Genomic DNA, 16,651 nt, shown 5'->3' with positions numbered 1-16,651 from the left:
AAGTATACAGATTTGGTTGTGGAAACCACAGTCAAAACGTCCCTAATCACGGGGACTCTCTTACAGATGTTGTCTAAGCAGTTTACAATAGGCAACACCATCTCTTTATCCGTGTTATAATTTTCATGAAATAAATATTTAGAATTCAATCTCAATTTATTTCTAATCCTTTGTTAGAAGAAACGCAATTTTCAAATAATCGTGACTAAACGGACATATCCTTCACTTTTCAATTCCTATTGATACGCAGGCAAAATGTAGGGAAATTCTGCAAACTAAGCATGCTCATAATGCAAAATTTGCATGCTGCAAATTTCTGAAAACTACGGAGCCTAGAAATGCTCATATATGCTTGAACGGACCTTTTGAAGGCTCTGAAATGAATAAGTACTCAGTTGAAGTCTAGGCTTTCGAGGGAGCTTGAGGCCTTAAAAAAAGGGCTGAATTATACCAACAGAGGAAGTCCCGACATCGAGGTTCAAAACGGGTCACGCGGCTGCACGAGCGGTTGGCGGGACATCCCTGGTGATTTTGTCGTCTCCAGCCAATTAATGGTGGGTAGGCGTGAGAGCCAGCCAGTGGCGGATGGGAGGAATTTCGGGCAGGTAAAAGGCAGGCGCCATATATAGAGGGAACTCAGCAGATTCCTACAGGCTGCACAGAAATAAAACATTGGAAGGGAGTATGAGAAGCAATGGCTGGATTCAGAGGAAGCATTGTAAACATAGTCTCCCAGTTGTTTCATGTTTTCCTTCCAAGCGCCCCTACAGTACATCACCTCAGCCAGGTGAACTGCACAGCTAGGAACACTGGCCACTATTGGGTTAATTATCCTCTAAGAAGACTCTCGAGTACACATTAACCGGTGTGGTATCAACTGATACTGAAAAGCCCCATCCTGTAAAATAAAAACTGACCTTTCCTTATCCTGGTGTGTCAAAGGAATTACACGGTATCCCTCCGACGCATTTATCTTGTTAAGACACATTACGTTGCCCACTCTGTCCATACAGTGTTCGAAATGAGAAATTGGGTCGGACTCTGCCTTCGTTCCCGCATTGACTTCTCTGTAGTCTATGCAAGGGTGGGCCAACCCATTAGGTTTAGGCATCAAGACCACTGGCGAATTGCAGCCATATATATAGTCCAGTATCGAAGATTCATTCATTTGTTCCAAGAATCTGTCTTTTGTCAGTTCCAGAGGACCTCTTGTCTCATGTCTGTAAATCACTTCGAAAGGACCGAAGACTGCAGACTCACTCAGTGGGTCAATGCTGGCAAATAAAAGAAAGTCTAGTCCTTTATCCCAGCCATACAGATATTCGTGACAGTATGTTCTAATCATTGTTTTGAGAGTTTGGTGATACCTCTCTAAAACTCCCTGTGACTGTAGATGATATTCTGAAGAGTTCAAATGGCTAATGCCCAAATTGCCCAGGACTTCTTGAAATATCTTAGACATGAAATTAGACCATTGATCCGATTGAACTTTAAGTGGTAACCCATATCTTGTAAAGAATTTTCTAATACTATTAAAGCAGCAACTGTCTTCAAAGGAATGGCCTGTGGAAATCGAGTAGTCATATCCATGATAGTAAGTATGTATTTATGTCCCACTTTTGTTTTTGGCAAGGGTACTACACAGTCCACCAAGACCCTACTAAATGTTTTGTCAATCACTGGAATGGGAAGTAGTGGTGCCGGTTTTATGGTAGGTTGCGGTTTCTGCACCATTTGGCATGTATGGCATGTCCTGTAAAATTGTCTCACATTCTTTGTAAGACCTGCCCAGTAATAATGTTCACCTATATGTGATTTGGCCTTCCGAATTCCCCTATGTCCTGCAAAAGGAATGTCATGTGCTAACCTTAATAATCCTTGGTGGTATTTAGGTTGTACCAATATCTGTTCAACAACTGCCCAGTCTTCATCTGCAGGTCTATGAGGCGGTCTCCATTTCCTCCTCAAAACCTGTTTGCCATATGATAGCCTACTGGACCTCCTTTCGTCTTAGCTTCTGTCAGAGCCATCTGTGCCATTCGGTATAACTCTGGATCAGCTTGCTGGGCTGCGAATATAGAAGATCTGTTAAACATCTCATTTGGATTATCTAAATCCTCAAATAAGGATTCTGGTACTTGGCTATCTGTTACGGTGCCACTTTTACCTCCAACAATTGAGCCTCTTTAACCATTGCTCGGGTGACTAAAAATGCAAGAAATATTCTTGGCACTTGTTCTGATTCCCTAACTTCACCTGGTTTCTCTGTAACTATAGGGGAAACTGAACTTTTGATCCGGCCATATAATTTCCTAGGAGTAGATCAATCCCCTCTACTGGCAAACTGTGGAAAGCTCCCACAGTTACCATCCAGTAACTGTCTGGGCATAATTTTATATAAAGTTACTGGTAGGTATTCCGGCCAATTCCATTAACTAAAACTTCGCATTCAAGGTGCTCTCTGGTGGAAACGAAATCTCTTTCTCCAGCAAGGGTATTTGGGTTGCTCCTGTATCCCTGTGTATAATGATAGGTTTCCCTGCCTCACTTACAGGACATGGACAATAATTCATTATATCTTTCAGGTAGCTTATTCTTAACCTCCACACTCATTTCAGTTACTGTATCTGGTTTTACCGCTGCCATTAAAGCTATAGCCTGGTCTGCTATACTGTCAGGCAGAGTCTTTTCCTCTGCATTAGCTTTGCATACCTCATCATGTCCCAAGGGTTTACCTCGCAATTTCCAGCATTCTGAATGAAGATGACCAATTTTGTGGCAATAATAACACCTTGGCTTGCGAACCTCACTTTTACCCTAAACACCTTCTTTTCTTAATTGCTGACGTGATCCTGGGGAATACCCCGCTGTTCTTTCTTGTCCCTGGCTACTTGCCTTCCTTGCACTCCCACTTTCTATCTTTCTTGTGTTTATGGGGATGATGGACAAAAGGTTTTGGCTTATTCGCAAGCACAAAATCATCAGTAATTTCCACTGTTTGCCTAGCTTTCAAAACTTTCAGTTTATCAACATGAAATCTTACAACTGAAGGAATTGATTTTTTAAACTCTTTCAAGAGAATTAATTCTCAAAGCTTCTCATATTCAGTTTCCATCTTTATTGCCAGTATTCAACGGTCAAAATTAATTTCCATAAGTTTGGAAACCTCTGACAGTAAGCTTCAGGGACCAATTCATACGAGAATAGCTTAATTTGCCATCTCATAATTTGCAGAATCCTCTTCAAGAAGCCTGGCATAAACTTCATGATCCTGGCCTATCAACCTGCTTTGTATCAGCAGTGTCCAGGATTCCTTTGGCCATTTTATTTGTTTGGCTATGTTTTGAAATTATATGAAAAATGCCTCTACATCCATTTCCACAAACTTAGGAACAGCTTGTATAAATGTAAACAGCTTTCTGCTGGGCCCTGAGCTGAATTCAGATTCTTCTTGACCAGAATTTCCCCTAGATTCAAGACTACCCCTCAAGACTACTGGCTCCATCTCTCTTAATTTAAATTCCCTTTCTTATTTTTCACTTTCTCTTTGATATTCAAACGTAAATATTTCCAATGCTATTGCTGTTTCTTTTTCTTTTTCCTTGTCAAGTCTTCTTAATTCTATTTCATTTTCCTGCTCAGCTTTTTTCGTTTCTAACTGAATCTTAACCAATTCAACTGCATCACTCTCTGACATACGATCTTCTTCCTCTTCTTCTAATTTTAGATTTTGGGCTATTATGTCAATAATTACTGATTTTTGGCAGCTGATTTCAATTCTAATCCCAATTTGTCCGCCAATTCTTTTAGTTTCTTCTTAGTTAAAGTTGTCAAGTCACTGAGGGACGCATTATCCTTTCCCAGAAAAAAAGCTGTTGCAACTGTTGGTGTCATTCTGGTGGAAAAGACTGTACCTTATTACACACGAAACCTTTTCTTTTTTTCCATATCTGGCATTAGATTTGGATCCCAACAATCAAGTCTCCAATTAATATGAATCTAGATACGAGAGTAATTAATATGATGCCAGCCACAAGACCACAATTTATATGTTATTTCAGAGACGAGCAATTAATATGATTCCAAAAGATGGGAGCAATGCATTGTCAATTCAGTCCCATCTCTCCACAAATCACTGCATATTATTAATGTTCTCCTACCCAACCTGAAATCACCCAAATGAAACACTCTAGTAACCTCCAGAATCAAACAGACCAAACCAGGTCTTTAGACAACAACAAATTACCTATTCATTAAAACTAAATCTTAAACACTATTCAGATAAACGTATGTCAATAGACCTGATAATTTCTTATTTTAATCTAACACCCCCATTCACATCCATACACTCAAAAATCAATGGTTAACCCGTTTTAAAAAGAATGATGTTTTAAAAAATTAGCTGTTTCTTAAGAATAAATAATAAATAAAGTAACTTTGTGGGTTACGTTCCATGTGGCTGAGGTATCCAAGTGTTAAAATTATCAAATGCCCCAACCCCCACCTTTTCGCCATAGTCCTGCATTTTTTTTCCAGATATGCATCCCATTCTATTTTGAAAGCTTTGATTGACTCTGCCTCCACCATACTTTCAGGCACTGCATTCCAGATCCTAACCACTCGCTCCGTTAAAAAAAAATGTTTCTCCCATGCCACCATTTATTGTTTTGACAATCACCTTTAGTTGGTGCCCTCTACCTTTCTCCCATTGGGAGCAATTTCTCCCTATTTGCTCTGTCTATACACCTTTAGAATTACACCCTTGTTTAATTTGTTCTGTTAATGGATGCAGAGCTAATGTGAAAATATCTCCAAATTTCACGTTTTCCTGTATACATTTCTTTACTGATTGAAAAATAATAAATGATTAGAAGTAATAACTGTTACTGCATTCTAGAATACAATGTTAAAATGTGTGCCGTGCCAGATTGTTGGTAATTACATAACGTGCAGAAATAATAGTGCCGTACAATCTATATATATATGGATAACATGACCTTCCTACCGAAAATTACACTTAACTATTTGATTCTTACATCGCTGCAGACGGCCTCTGTTATTCTATCTTCGGATTTTCGCCAAAGCTCAGAATAGTCTGAGCTTTTTTTTTTAGATAACTCTGTATTCTCGGAAGTAATCAAATCTACTGTCACGTATTTCGACTTGTCAGGTGCTGTTCCTCTGTGTGAAGCCACGGATTGGAAATATTGTTACATAGTTGTTTTGCTGGTTTGTGAATTGATGCTCGAAGCATCAAGTGTGTAATACACACTCAAAGTCAGCACCTGCCTGAATACGTAAGTATCGCATAAATGTGAACTCCGCGTTGCTGCTCATTGGGCTTAATTTTGCCTCCCAGTGATGGTGGGCCTGGAGGCCGGGGAGCCCGGAAAATACGGATCAGCCACGTCCGAACAGCTGCCCGATGCATTCCCGTGACCGCGAATCCTTCCCAGGGGTGGGCTAGGAATCCGATCATCTGCTTGCTCGACGGAGGCCAGTAGGCAATTACGCTGGTTAAGGCCCCAATTATGGGGATTTTTTCAACTTTATCGGCATTTTGTTACCAGTGCAATGGCCCCCACTGCTTGCAGAGACAGCCAAATCAATGGAGGCTGTTGGAGCCAAAGACTGCAATCTTGGCCTATCCTGATCCAGCGGCCAGGTTCCATTCCATCCTGATGGACCTGACATCTTAGATTTTATTCATGTTGCGGCTCCCTCGCATCCACAACAACATCCTCAACAGTACCCACCTATCCCACTGGGGCTGCTGAGGTTCCAAAGCTGCCCATCGTTCTTATTGAGCCTGTAGCACTTAGAGCCCATCTGCCGTTTTTAATAGGACGGTGAACATGACTGCAGCCAATTAAGAGGCCGCATCCCTAAAGGTTGCTGAGGCACTCTTGCTGCGGGCAAGTGCAGGCTCGGGGTCTCCATTTGTTTCGGTGGCCGTGATCCTGAAGCCTGTGGCAATTCTAGCACATTGTTTCTCTGCATCTGCTTCTCGGCCCTTACATAAGCTTGCACATTTTCGCTCCTCATCAATCTCATATCTTGGAGTTTGTGTTCGTCTATTTAAATTGAATACTTGACGCGGCTCCCTGTCTCGGCTGTAATGAAATCATTTGCTTACACGGTTGCTTCATTGTCAGGCTATATTTGCATTGGAGGTGGTACAGTGAAGGTTCATTAAAATCCCCAGGATGAGGGGGTTGTCTTATGATGAGAGACTGTGTAAATTGGGCCTATATTCTCTGGAGTTTAGAAGAACGAGAGGAAATCTCATTGAAACATACAAGTTTCGGATGGGGCTGGATAGGGTAGAGAGTGAGAGATTGTTTCCGCTGGTCAGGCAATGCAAAACATAGGGGTTTAGGATATGAGGCCGATCATTTAGGACTGAGATGAGGAGAAATCACTTCATTCAAAGGGTTGTGAATCTTTGGAATTCTCTACCCCAGAGGGTTGTGGATTCTCCTTCGTTGAATACATTTAAGCATGAGATAGACAGATTTTTGGTTTCTCAGGGAATCAAGGGATATGGGTGGGAAAGTCGAGTTTAAGCCTAAGATCAGCTATGATCGTATTGAATGGTGGAGCAGGCTCTATGGGCCATATGGTCTAATCGTGATTCTATTTCTTGTGTTCTTGTGTCTGTCCAGTTTACCCATTTCTACTTAAACAAAGATAAGAATGATGGGCTGCAAATAAAGGGCAGAAATGATAGTTGATACATTTAAATAGTTGCGAAAGTCAAGGCCCATCACCAGTGCTTCGTTCTAACTGATATTCCTAACTGTCACCGTTCACATTACAATACAAAATTATAAAGGTGTCTAGATGAGCCACAACATGAGAATATCATTGCATAAAGATATATTTCACTTTCAAGCTTCAACGAACGATTAAACAATTATAATCTGGCTATTATACAGGTACAATTTTAGCAAACGTCATTTTGATTTTGTACTTCTAATTTACATCAACAGTGATATATAAATCTTCCTAAGTGAGATTTGAATCGCTAAAGCGGGACGAATGCTTTTATGAATTAATTTAAAAGCTGTGGTGGAGCACCCGTCGCTGTCCTGATGCCATGGAATCTTACCTGGGTGGAGAAGGTCACCAACTATTAAGTGACCAATTAAGGACAACTTAAACAACTTTTCCTGCCACCACGAGTATTTTACCAGTGAGAGGCGGCCCTCCTGATAGGGCCCGCTTTGACCCACGGAGGCCCTCACCTTATGGCTGCCACGGCTGAATGAACCGCCCCCTTGCACTCATGACAGACACCCACCCCCACCGTCTTCGCAGGAGCCTGCCTGACTGGCCCTGATAGCCTGTCCTTCTTGGGCCTCCTCCATGGCTACTGCTCCGGGGCTCCTGCAGTACGAGCAGGGACCACCGTTCCCGGTAGAGCTGCTGGGACTGCTGAGCTGTGGGCCTCTGTTTGGCCGGCGTTCTTGGGCGGGATCCTGTCCCTTAACAGGGACCACATCCCCCGACGTGCGGGCAGTTAATTGCCTGCCCGCCACTGAATTCTGATGTTGCTATGGGCGGACTCGTTGCAGATAGAATTTAGTGCAGAGAAGTGTGAAGAAGATGCATGTTGGTAGGAAGAACTGGAAAGGCAATATAAAATAAAGGATACAATTCTTAAATGGGTGCACGATCAGAGGGACCTGGGGGTATATGTGCACAAATCGTTGAAGGTGGCAGTGAAGGTTAGAAACTGGTTACTATGGCATGCAGGACCCTCGGCATGGTGCACTTCTGTAACCCATTGGTTCAGCCTTGACTGGAGTAGTGTGCCCAAATCTGGAGACCACACTTCAGCAAAGATGTGAATCCATCAGAAAAGGTGAAGAAAAGATTCATGAAAATGGTTCCACGGATGAGTAACTTCATTTACGTGCATAGAATGGAGAAGCTGCGACTGTTCTCCTTCAAGAAGTGAAGGTTGAGAGGAGATTTGATGGAGATGTTCAAAATCATGAGGGATCGGGACAAAGTAGATGGAGAGAAATTGTTCCCAATGGCAAAAGGGTAGAGAACCAAAAGATATTGATTTACGGTGAATGGCAAAAGAACTAAAGGCGACTTGAGGATTTTGTTTTTATGCGGGCGAGTGGTTTGGATCTAGAATGCACTACGATTGCAGTGAATGCCAATAATTCGTGGATTTCAAAAGGGAATTGAATAATCATCTGAAGAGAAAAATGCAAGGCTACGGAAAAGGACGGGGTGGGGATGGGAGGTGGGGTGGGGGTTGGTGGTGTTGATGATGGGGTGGTGCTTGGGACGAGCTGAGTAGCTATTATAAAGAGCCGGCATAGAGAGCACGGGCTGATTGCCATCCGGCTGTGCTGTAAGCAATCTATGATTTGTCAGGAAGCAACACGGATATTATTCAATTCTGCATTTGAAAGTCAAATACATTCTCTTAATCTTTCTTGCCCGTGACACGTGTGATTCCAGATGAATAATGGAATAAGTATAGCAATTAGACAATAACACTTAACAAACTAATCTTAATTCCTGAGCCGCGGTTACAGGATGTCAAACGTCACTGCGACGTATGTCATAGAAAACAAACCGAAAACAGTTCCTAGCAGTTGCAAACTCGCAGTAACTGCAGAGTCATCAGTTGAATTCAAAGCTCAGAATGTCAGCGAGTATGATTTGTCTGTGCCTGACTCTTAGAGGAATTATTCATGCTGGTAACTCTTTATTAATTTCTCCAGATACTTCAATTCACAAAATGCTTCCAAAGTAGCTCCGCACTCATTTAGTAAATCGTAATTCCATTGTCTAGGGAACAGTTTCTCTCTTCCATCTTTGTGTCGTATGTAATGCAAGTAACTTACATTTGAATATATTTCTCACAGCTGCGTACCACATTTCGTTCAAAGTGACTCAAACGCCCAAAGTAGTGACTGCAGCTGGAGGGAGGGAAATTATCTTCTACTGCGCATTCCCCATCTTTCCGGACCATTCCAGCGTAAGAGTGCATTGGTGGAAACAGGGCGAGAATGAATACTTGCACACAAAACCAGACAGGAGAAAGCGATTTGGTCTGGAAAATAAAGCGAGAGGTTTCTTTCATTTGCTGAGCACGACTTTCCAAGACTCTGGAGTCTATCACTGCGCAGTGATCCATCAGGGTACAGTTCAAGGAAATGGAACCGGATCACATCTAATTGTATATGGTAAGTCTGAAATATAGGAAAGCAAGACGATAGTAAATATATCGAACATAAACTGGGATGTTTTATGACGGTTTATTTTACCGATTTTAGCAGTATAATCATGTATTATACATTTCGCAATAACTTAAATTGCATATTCTTGATTTCTGGAAAGGAATGATAATTAGATATTCAATGTTGCACGCAGCATACTGCAAATTGCATCAATATTAACCAATTGGGCTATAACTCCAAATGCGATTTATACTCCAGACGTCTGATAACTGAATCTCCAAGTGTACACCTGGCTGGAAATCGTTTCTTAGTGCGTCTCTCCCAAGATATACGCGGCTCCTGGCCCGTTTTAATGTCCTGTCTACCGTTATCGCTGTCTTTGCCGTTTAACATTCCAGACATTAATTCTTACATATTGTTAGCGTCACTGATTTGAAAGTCATTGTGCAACTAATAGATGATGAACGGATTCACCCAGCAAACTGGAGCTTGAAGGACACAGCGCCGTAAGCTCAGTGATCTCCAGTAAATAGAACACAGAGGAATTGTGTTGCTGAAACCTCCTGAGGTTCAACAGAATTTAATTGATTTCACCAATTGCAATGCGTCGGTGCGTCAGTTGTGAAATCTGTCTGATACCGGCTAAGACCCTCGTTTTATCATCAAATGCAGATTGATAGGCTCTGTATATTTGTGCTTAACAAAGACGGAACGACTCAACGCAAGCTGGCTCCACAGGTTTGCTGACTTAATTCTTTGGTATGCTTTGATTAACAAATCGTTCCGGCTTGTCTGCCCAGGTCTTAGACTTAATATCGCATATAAAATTGAACAGATGCCGCTGTCTTTTCGAGATATGGATTCTTTTAGCTGTAGATGTTGTGAATAACATAAAAGGGACAGGAGACTGGCTTTTGAATGGTGCTATTATAATAAAATGGACTGAACGGAAGTCAGAATTATATTTAGTTTCTCTCGATGGCGCTTAGTAACACGGCTTTGTTCTTTCTCCGTTCTGTAGTGGCCCCAACCCCACTGAATATTGTCTCCAGGACCCCTGAAGGGAATTCATCTGCTTCCTTGACTCTTGAGTGTGAAACGGCTGCATTTTATCCGGATAATGTCATCCTCATTTGGTATAAAAATGGAGTCGAGACTACGTTAGGAATACATACCGTTAAAATTCAGAACAGTCAGGGACTGTATGAAGTTTCTAGCTCTTTGGTTGAGACGCAACCTGTCCTGAGCGATATCAATTATACCTGTTCGGTTTCTCATATCTCTCTGAAGACTCCAGTTCTCATTTCCCATACTGTTTCGAAACTAAAACAAGGCGCGAAGCAAACAGTCCAAATAGGTGAGTTAGCTACTGTTAAAATCGCAAAGAGATATATCGTACGCATTGTAGGTGTTAATTGTTATGAAGCTAATCCGCAGAAACCTCGTGAGAAATATCAACTAAGTTGTTAAATTCATGTTTTAATGCATAATTTGAATTGAACTTGATGCGTTATAAAACCGGATTATATCGCCCAGCACGCAAATACAATCAAAGCGTATTTACTTTCAAATTCATTTATTTATTTCATAATAATCATAAATAGGAGTTTATCTTTTCTATCCGTTTGTTTTTCCTCGCCTAATTATTAATATTTTTCAGTTCCTTGTGTTTCCCTATAAAATTGTTTTTTTTTCCTTTGCCATTGCCTACTCTCCTTGCGCCAAAGGTGTGACCAGGAGCTGCAGTCACGTTGCTTGCACTCGGGCTTTTCGCAATGCCGTTCCCGATTCCTAACCCGGCTTTTGGCTACTTGCAGTGCAGAGTTCCGAAATTTACCTCCTTGACAACTTTGTCTCCAGTCCACAGCGCATTTTATTGGGATCTGTCTCATAACTCCCATTCAAACTTTGCCCCTAACTTGGCAACACACAGCCGGTGCAATGCATCGTGCTAGCAATTCTTTGCCCCGCGACACAATAATCAATAAGCCCTCGCCCGTTGATCGCCTTTACCATTGAATGACACTGCTACTTTGATTAACACAGTTCAGATAATTGAAGGGGGATTCCTACCCGATTTCTACAGATTTTTGTGCGGGTACAAAAAAAAACACTTGGGAAAAATGCATCTAATGTCTTCACGCTGTCTGTTAACAAATAAGAAAGATCAAAGTCATAGGAAATTGATCTCTCTCGTGTTCTAACTCTCCTAACACTGTTTTGAGATCCATAAACTTATAGTCCGCTTCGCAGATAAATCCAGAATGTGTCATCTTTGGATGAAGAAGTTACTTAAAAGTTATATCTAAAAATATTTGGTATTGAAACGTTGTTTAAGCTTTATTTTTGCCGTTCTATACTGCGGAGTTACTGAAGGCATCCAATAGTTTAATAAATAAACTGTATTGAGGCCTATTTTTATCTGACGCTCGCAATAATTCAATGTTTCTATTAATTTTACGTATTATGTCAATAACTCCCTTGACTTCGGGGCTCCAGTATGTGCGGTGGTTGGACTGGCGTTTCTAGTACTAATGATCGTCATTGTAACGCGATACCGACTGCAAAATAATGAAGGTAAGATCTACTGTAAGACTTTGATTTTAGTACAAACCTCGGGGTTAGTGACCGCCTGCAGGTAAACGGGGGAAGTAGAATTCGATTAGGACTTAAAGTTGAAAGCACTGTTATCTTTTTTCATGAAGCTTGGATTGTTCCAAATGCATTTTCTACGCAGAAATGCTCACGCTCATAATCAAAATGGAAAGTATTTTCGGGATGTTTCCCAGAAAAAAAACTGTGCCGTTTGCAACCTTGACGCACAATCATTTTCTAATCCATTCCGTTGTCAATGCTCAAATAGCTTGAGTCACTAATGTGAGGCTTTCGCCAGTGCACATAGGGACCGAAAGAAATAGGAGCAGAAATGGGCCATATGGCCCTCGTGCCTGCTCTGCCACGCTATAAGTGAATGGCTGATCTTCTAACGCAACTGGATTTTCCCGCCCTAGTTTCATACCTCTTGATTCTTTTAGTGCCCAAAACTATTTCCCTATTTTTCCCAACAAAAAAAATCTATAAAATACACCACTTCTGATCACGGCAAGGGCTGGGAACCCTCAACAGTCATGCGAAAGGGGAAGGCATAGGCTTCTGTTGACTTTGTCCTGGTGATGGATCGAAGTTTATTTGTGTGTCCTTCTGATGACTGTTTTGAGCAGCAGTGCACAAAACTTGCAAAACGACCAATTAATAATATTTCCAAACATTGGCTTTACAGGCAGAACAAGGGACAGTCGGCAAAAAGCTGGCGTACGTAACATTGATTGGTTCAGCGGAAACTGGGATATGGAACAATAAAGGAGGAAATACAGAATATGCTCAGTTGCAGACCAAAAAACAAAGAGGAATGACAGACGTCTACACAGAAACAAGCAATAATTCGCAATGGAAATGTAGATGCAGAAGTCACTTTTTCTGGTGTGTACTGATCGCATTCCGCTGCCATGACAACTTCAGGCGTTATATATACGAGACGATGCTATTAACGCATTACAGTGATATATCAGATATTCATAAGTAATACTTCCTATTCAATTATTCGATACTTTGTATTTTAGCAGCTTCTAAGACCAAAGTAACGTTTCTGGCTTACTTCAATGTTAGATTTATATTGTTTAACTGATGACATACCTCTATTCTTTAGTTTACACTGATACTGTAATAACCTTGCGCTATTTAAATATCATTTCAATAAAAAAAATTATATACCATCTCTTACAAACTAACGATTTCCGGCCATTATTTTGTCAAATGCTACTTCAGAGCCCGTGTTTTCATTTACGTATCACATTATTGCCTTGTGACTTCCAGGCGAAGTGGCCATCCTAATGTGGAACAGGCGAAGCTCCAGTCTATAGACTAGTCTATCTGTCTACTGAAATAACTTTCATTTATTTTGCGCCCTGCAAAGATATGTCTCCCCGCGCGGCTACGTAGAATCACAGAATGTTAAGGCACAGAAAGAGGCCATGCGGCTCATTGTGACAGTGCTGAATTTTTGAAAATGCTATCCAATTAGTCCCGCGCTCAGATTCTTTCCCCAAAGCCCTGTAATTTTCCCCTTTTCAAGTTCATATGCAATTCCGTTTTGAAAATTATCATACATTTTTCTTCCAACAGTCATCATCGGATGCTGTCACGTTATTTTAGTTAAGATAATCCGTACAGTTGCCATGCGCTGCATGTTTTTTTTAATCTATTCTCCTCTGTTTCTGCGAAGAATTCTACAGGGGAAGTCAAACACGATTTACCTTATTGATATCAGTGCTGGTTTCAATTGATTACAATTCTACAAGCACATTTATCCCGAATGGCGGGTGACCCGCAATATGCACACAAATGTGCAACTGTTCATCGCTCATTATATTTCGGTTTACTTCATTTTCGATTTTCACATCTAATAATAATGCATGGTTTCAAATTGAGACTGTGGTGTAGAATTATTTGATAGCTTAGCTCGAATAAGCCCTTCGCCCGGTCAATATTTCCAGCATATCATGGAGCTAAAACGAGAAGGTTAAAAACCTTTAGTAGACCGATAGACTTGTTTATTGACTGGAGCTTCGCCCGTTCCACATTAGGAGCGTCACCTCGCCTGGAAGTCACAAGGCAATACCGTGATATATCAATGAAGGCGACCGCTTTGCAGTAACATTCGATAAAATAATGGGCTAGAATCGTTCTTTTGTAAGTGATCGTTGTTATGAAAGTGACTGTTCTGTTAAAAAAAAACAAATAAAAAAAAGATTTTTAGTAAGCTAAATAAATGTTTAATCAAGGGGACAGTGAGGGCAGATTTGCAAGTGTTAGAGTTCGTCAGCTGGTTTGGGCTAAGCTTAAGGCAGACTCTACGGCAACAGGGGCAGAAAAATAACAAGCACTCTAAGCACTCTTTGATTGGGGAAGCCCGGCAGCAGGCACAGAACATTTCGATAGAAAACTGCCAAGCTGTTTCGCTGTTAGACAGAGTGTGCGTGTGTCAAGTCTGGAAGCGGAAAAGTCAAGGGCTGCTAAAGTGCCAAAGAAAAACACAAAAAGGAAACAATTCCAAGGAAGAGCAGAAATTATAAACCATCTCGTTTACTTGCAATTCCCTGAAAAATAAAACTCGGTGAATTTCAGTATGCCATTTCATCTTGTTCCTGCATTTCAAGAAGCCTGCAAAATTGCTTTTCAATGCCACCTGAAAAATAACTGTTTTTAAAAAGACCTGTCTACGTCCTCAGAAGTTAGACTGTATGCTAGTTTGGAACAACATATCTCATCTGCTGATTTCTTCAAAAAACGAGCACATAGTTAACACAAATTATTTTTCTCCGTCACAAAGCTCTGACATAAAAATCTCTTTTTCTTACTTTTTCCAGTTACCCGATTTAGGTATAGGAATATATATATATATATATATATACACACATATATGTGTGTGCGTGTGTGATTGCCAGTGTGAAGTGACTAAAGTTTAAATTAGGTAAGGTAGAAAAGAGAACTACAAAAAAAAGTTGGGTCCTTAAAAATTTGTTCTATGTGCTTTACTTTTTCGTTACTTGTTAAGAATTGTTTTATAACAAACTGTTAACGTCGTTGTTCAGTAAAGAAACCTGATTTGATGTGTTCTATTGTGGGGGAAATAGTAGTATCCGATTGACTGTTTCAACAAGTGGAAATTTTTAAAGAATATGTTTTGACCTGTGGAGAAGTGGGACTGAATTAACAGTGTACTCCTCCCACTTTGGTCGTAACATCGTGCATAATCGATTTTTATTGATTTTATGCATGATGATATTTAAATAGAGTACGTTTATTTCAGTATAATTACAATGGAAAGAGTAGAGATACGTCATCAGTTAAACACTGGTGCACCTATGTACCGGAATTAAAAGGTCACAGTGTGGGCGAACTATCAGTTCTCATGAAGTATAAGCGATTAGCTGGGGGTTTTAACATTCTTGTTTTAGCTACAATGATGTGCTGCTAAATATTGACAGGGGCAAAGTACTTATTCGAGCTAAGCAAGCTACTGTTATTAAGTCCCACTGCTCGAAGCATCAACACATTTAGTTCTAAATTTAACTCTGTTAATTGTATCATGCTGCAAAAGTATTTACTGTTGAATGGTAACAGTATTATTACATTTCAGTGTACTTAGAACAACACTTACCCTTCGCATTCAACAGATGTTCCATTTCACATTTGTCCTTGTAACATTCCTAACCGCGCTATCAGTACGCGTGGTTCTATGTAAGTGCTTCGGCTGAAGGCGTTTGTCAAAGAACAAAGAACAAAGAATAGTACAGCACAGGAACAGGCCATTCGGCCCTCCAAGCCTGCGCCGATCTTGACGCCTGCCTAAACTAACACCTTCTGCACTTCCGGGGTCCGTATCCCTCTATTCCCATCCGATTCATGTATTTTGTCAAGATGCCTCTTAAACGTCTCTATGGTACCTGCTTCCACCACCTTCCCCGGCAACAAGTTCCAGGCACTCCCCACCCTCTGTGTAAAGAACTTGCCTCGCACATCCCCTCTAAACTTTGCCCTTCTCACCTTAAACCTATGTCCCCTAGTAACTGACTCTTCCACCCTGGGAAAAAGCTTCTGACTATCCACTCTGTCCATGCCGCTTATAACTTTGTAAACCTCTATCATGTTGCCCCTCCAACTCCGTCGTTCCAGTGAAAACAATCCGAGTTTATCCAACCTCTCCTCATAGCTAATGCCCTCCAGACCAGGCAACATCCTGGTAAACCTCTTCTGTACCCTCTCCAAAGCCTCCACGTCCTTCTGGTAGTGTGGCGACCAGAATTGCATGCAATATTCTAAGTGTGGCCTAACTAAAGTTCTGTACAGCTGCAGCATGACTTGCCTAGTTTTATACTCTATGCCCCGACCGATGAAGCAAAGCATGCCGTATGCCTTCTTGACTACCTTATCCACCTGTGTTGCCACTTTCAGTGACCTGTGGACCTGTGCACCCAGATCTCTTTGCCTGTCAATACTCCTAAGGGTTCTGCCATTTACTGTACACGGGGCGGCACAGTGGTGCAGTGGTTAGCACCGCAGCCTCACAGCTCCAGCGACCCGGGTTCAATTCTGGGTACTGCCTGTGTGGAGTTTGCAAGTTCTCCCTGTGTCTGCGTGGGTTTTCTCCGGGTGCTCCGGTTTCCTCCCACAAGCCAAAAGACTTGCAGGTTGGTAGGTAAATTGGCCATTATAAATTGTCCCTAGTATAGGTAGGTGGTAGGGAAATATAGGGATAGGTGAGGATGTGGTAGGAATATGGGATTAGTGTAGGATTAGTATAAATGAGTGGTTGATGGTCGGCACAGACTCGGTGGGCCGAAGGGCCTGTTTCAGTGCTGTATCTCTAAACTAAACATAAA

At 41.3% G+C, this 16,651-nt stretch overlaps 1 protein-coding gene across 1 annotated transcript; it reads left to right on the top strand.

Moving 5' to 3' along the window:
• The first annotated feature begins 8,645 nt into the window (after positions 1-8,645).
• Positions 8,646-13,100, top strand: LOC137379243 (tapasin-related protein-like). The gene is made up of 5 exons (XM_068049954.1): positions 8,646-8,726; positions 8,895-9,215; positions 10,231-10,566; positions 11,709-11,786; positions 12,490-13,100. The coding sequence occupies exons 1-5, from the start codon at positions 8,672-8,674 to the stop codon at positions 12,567-12,569; spliced, it is 870 nt and encodes a 289-aa protein (XP_067906055.1). The 5' UTR covers positions 8,646-8,671; the 3' UTR covers positions 12,570-13,100.
• The last annotated feature ends 3,551 nt before the right edge of the window (positions 13,101-16,651 follow it).

Source organism: Heterodontus francisci, chromosome 17 (genome assembly GCF_036365525.1).
Source record: "Heterodontus francisci isolate sHetFra1 chromosome 17, sHetFra1.hap1, whole genome shotgun sequence".
NCBI lineage: Eukaryota > Metazoa > Chordata > Chondrichthyes > Heterodontiformes > Heterodontidae > Heterodontus > Heterodontus francisci.
The sequence above is the reverse complement of the archived record's forward strand: the minus strand, read 5'-3'. Positions and strand labels throughout refer to the sequence as shown.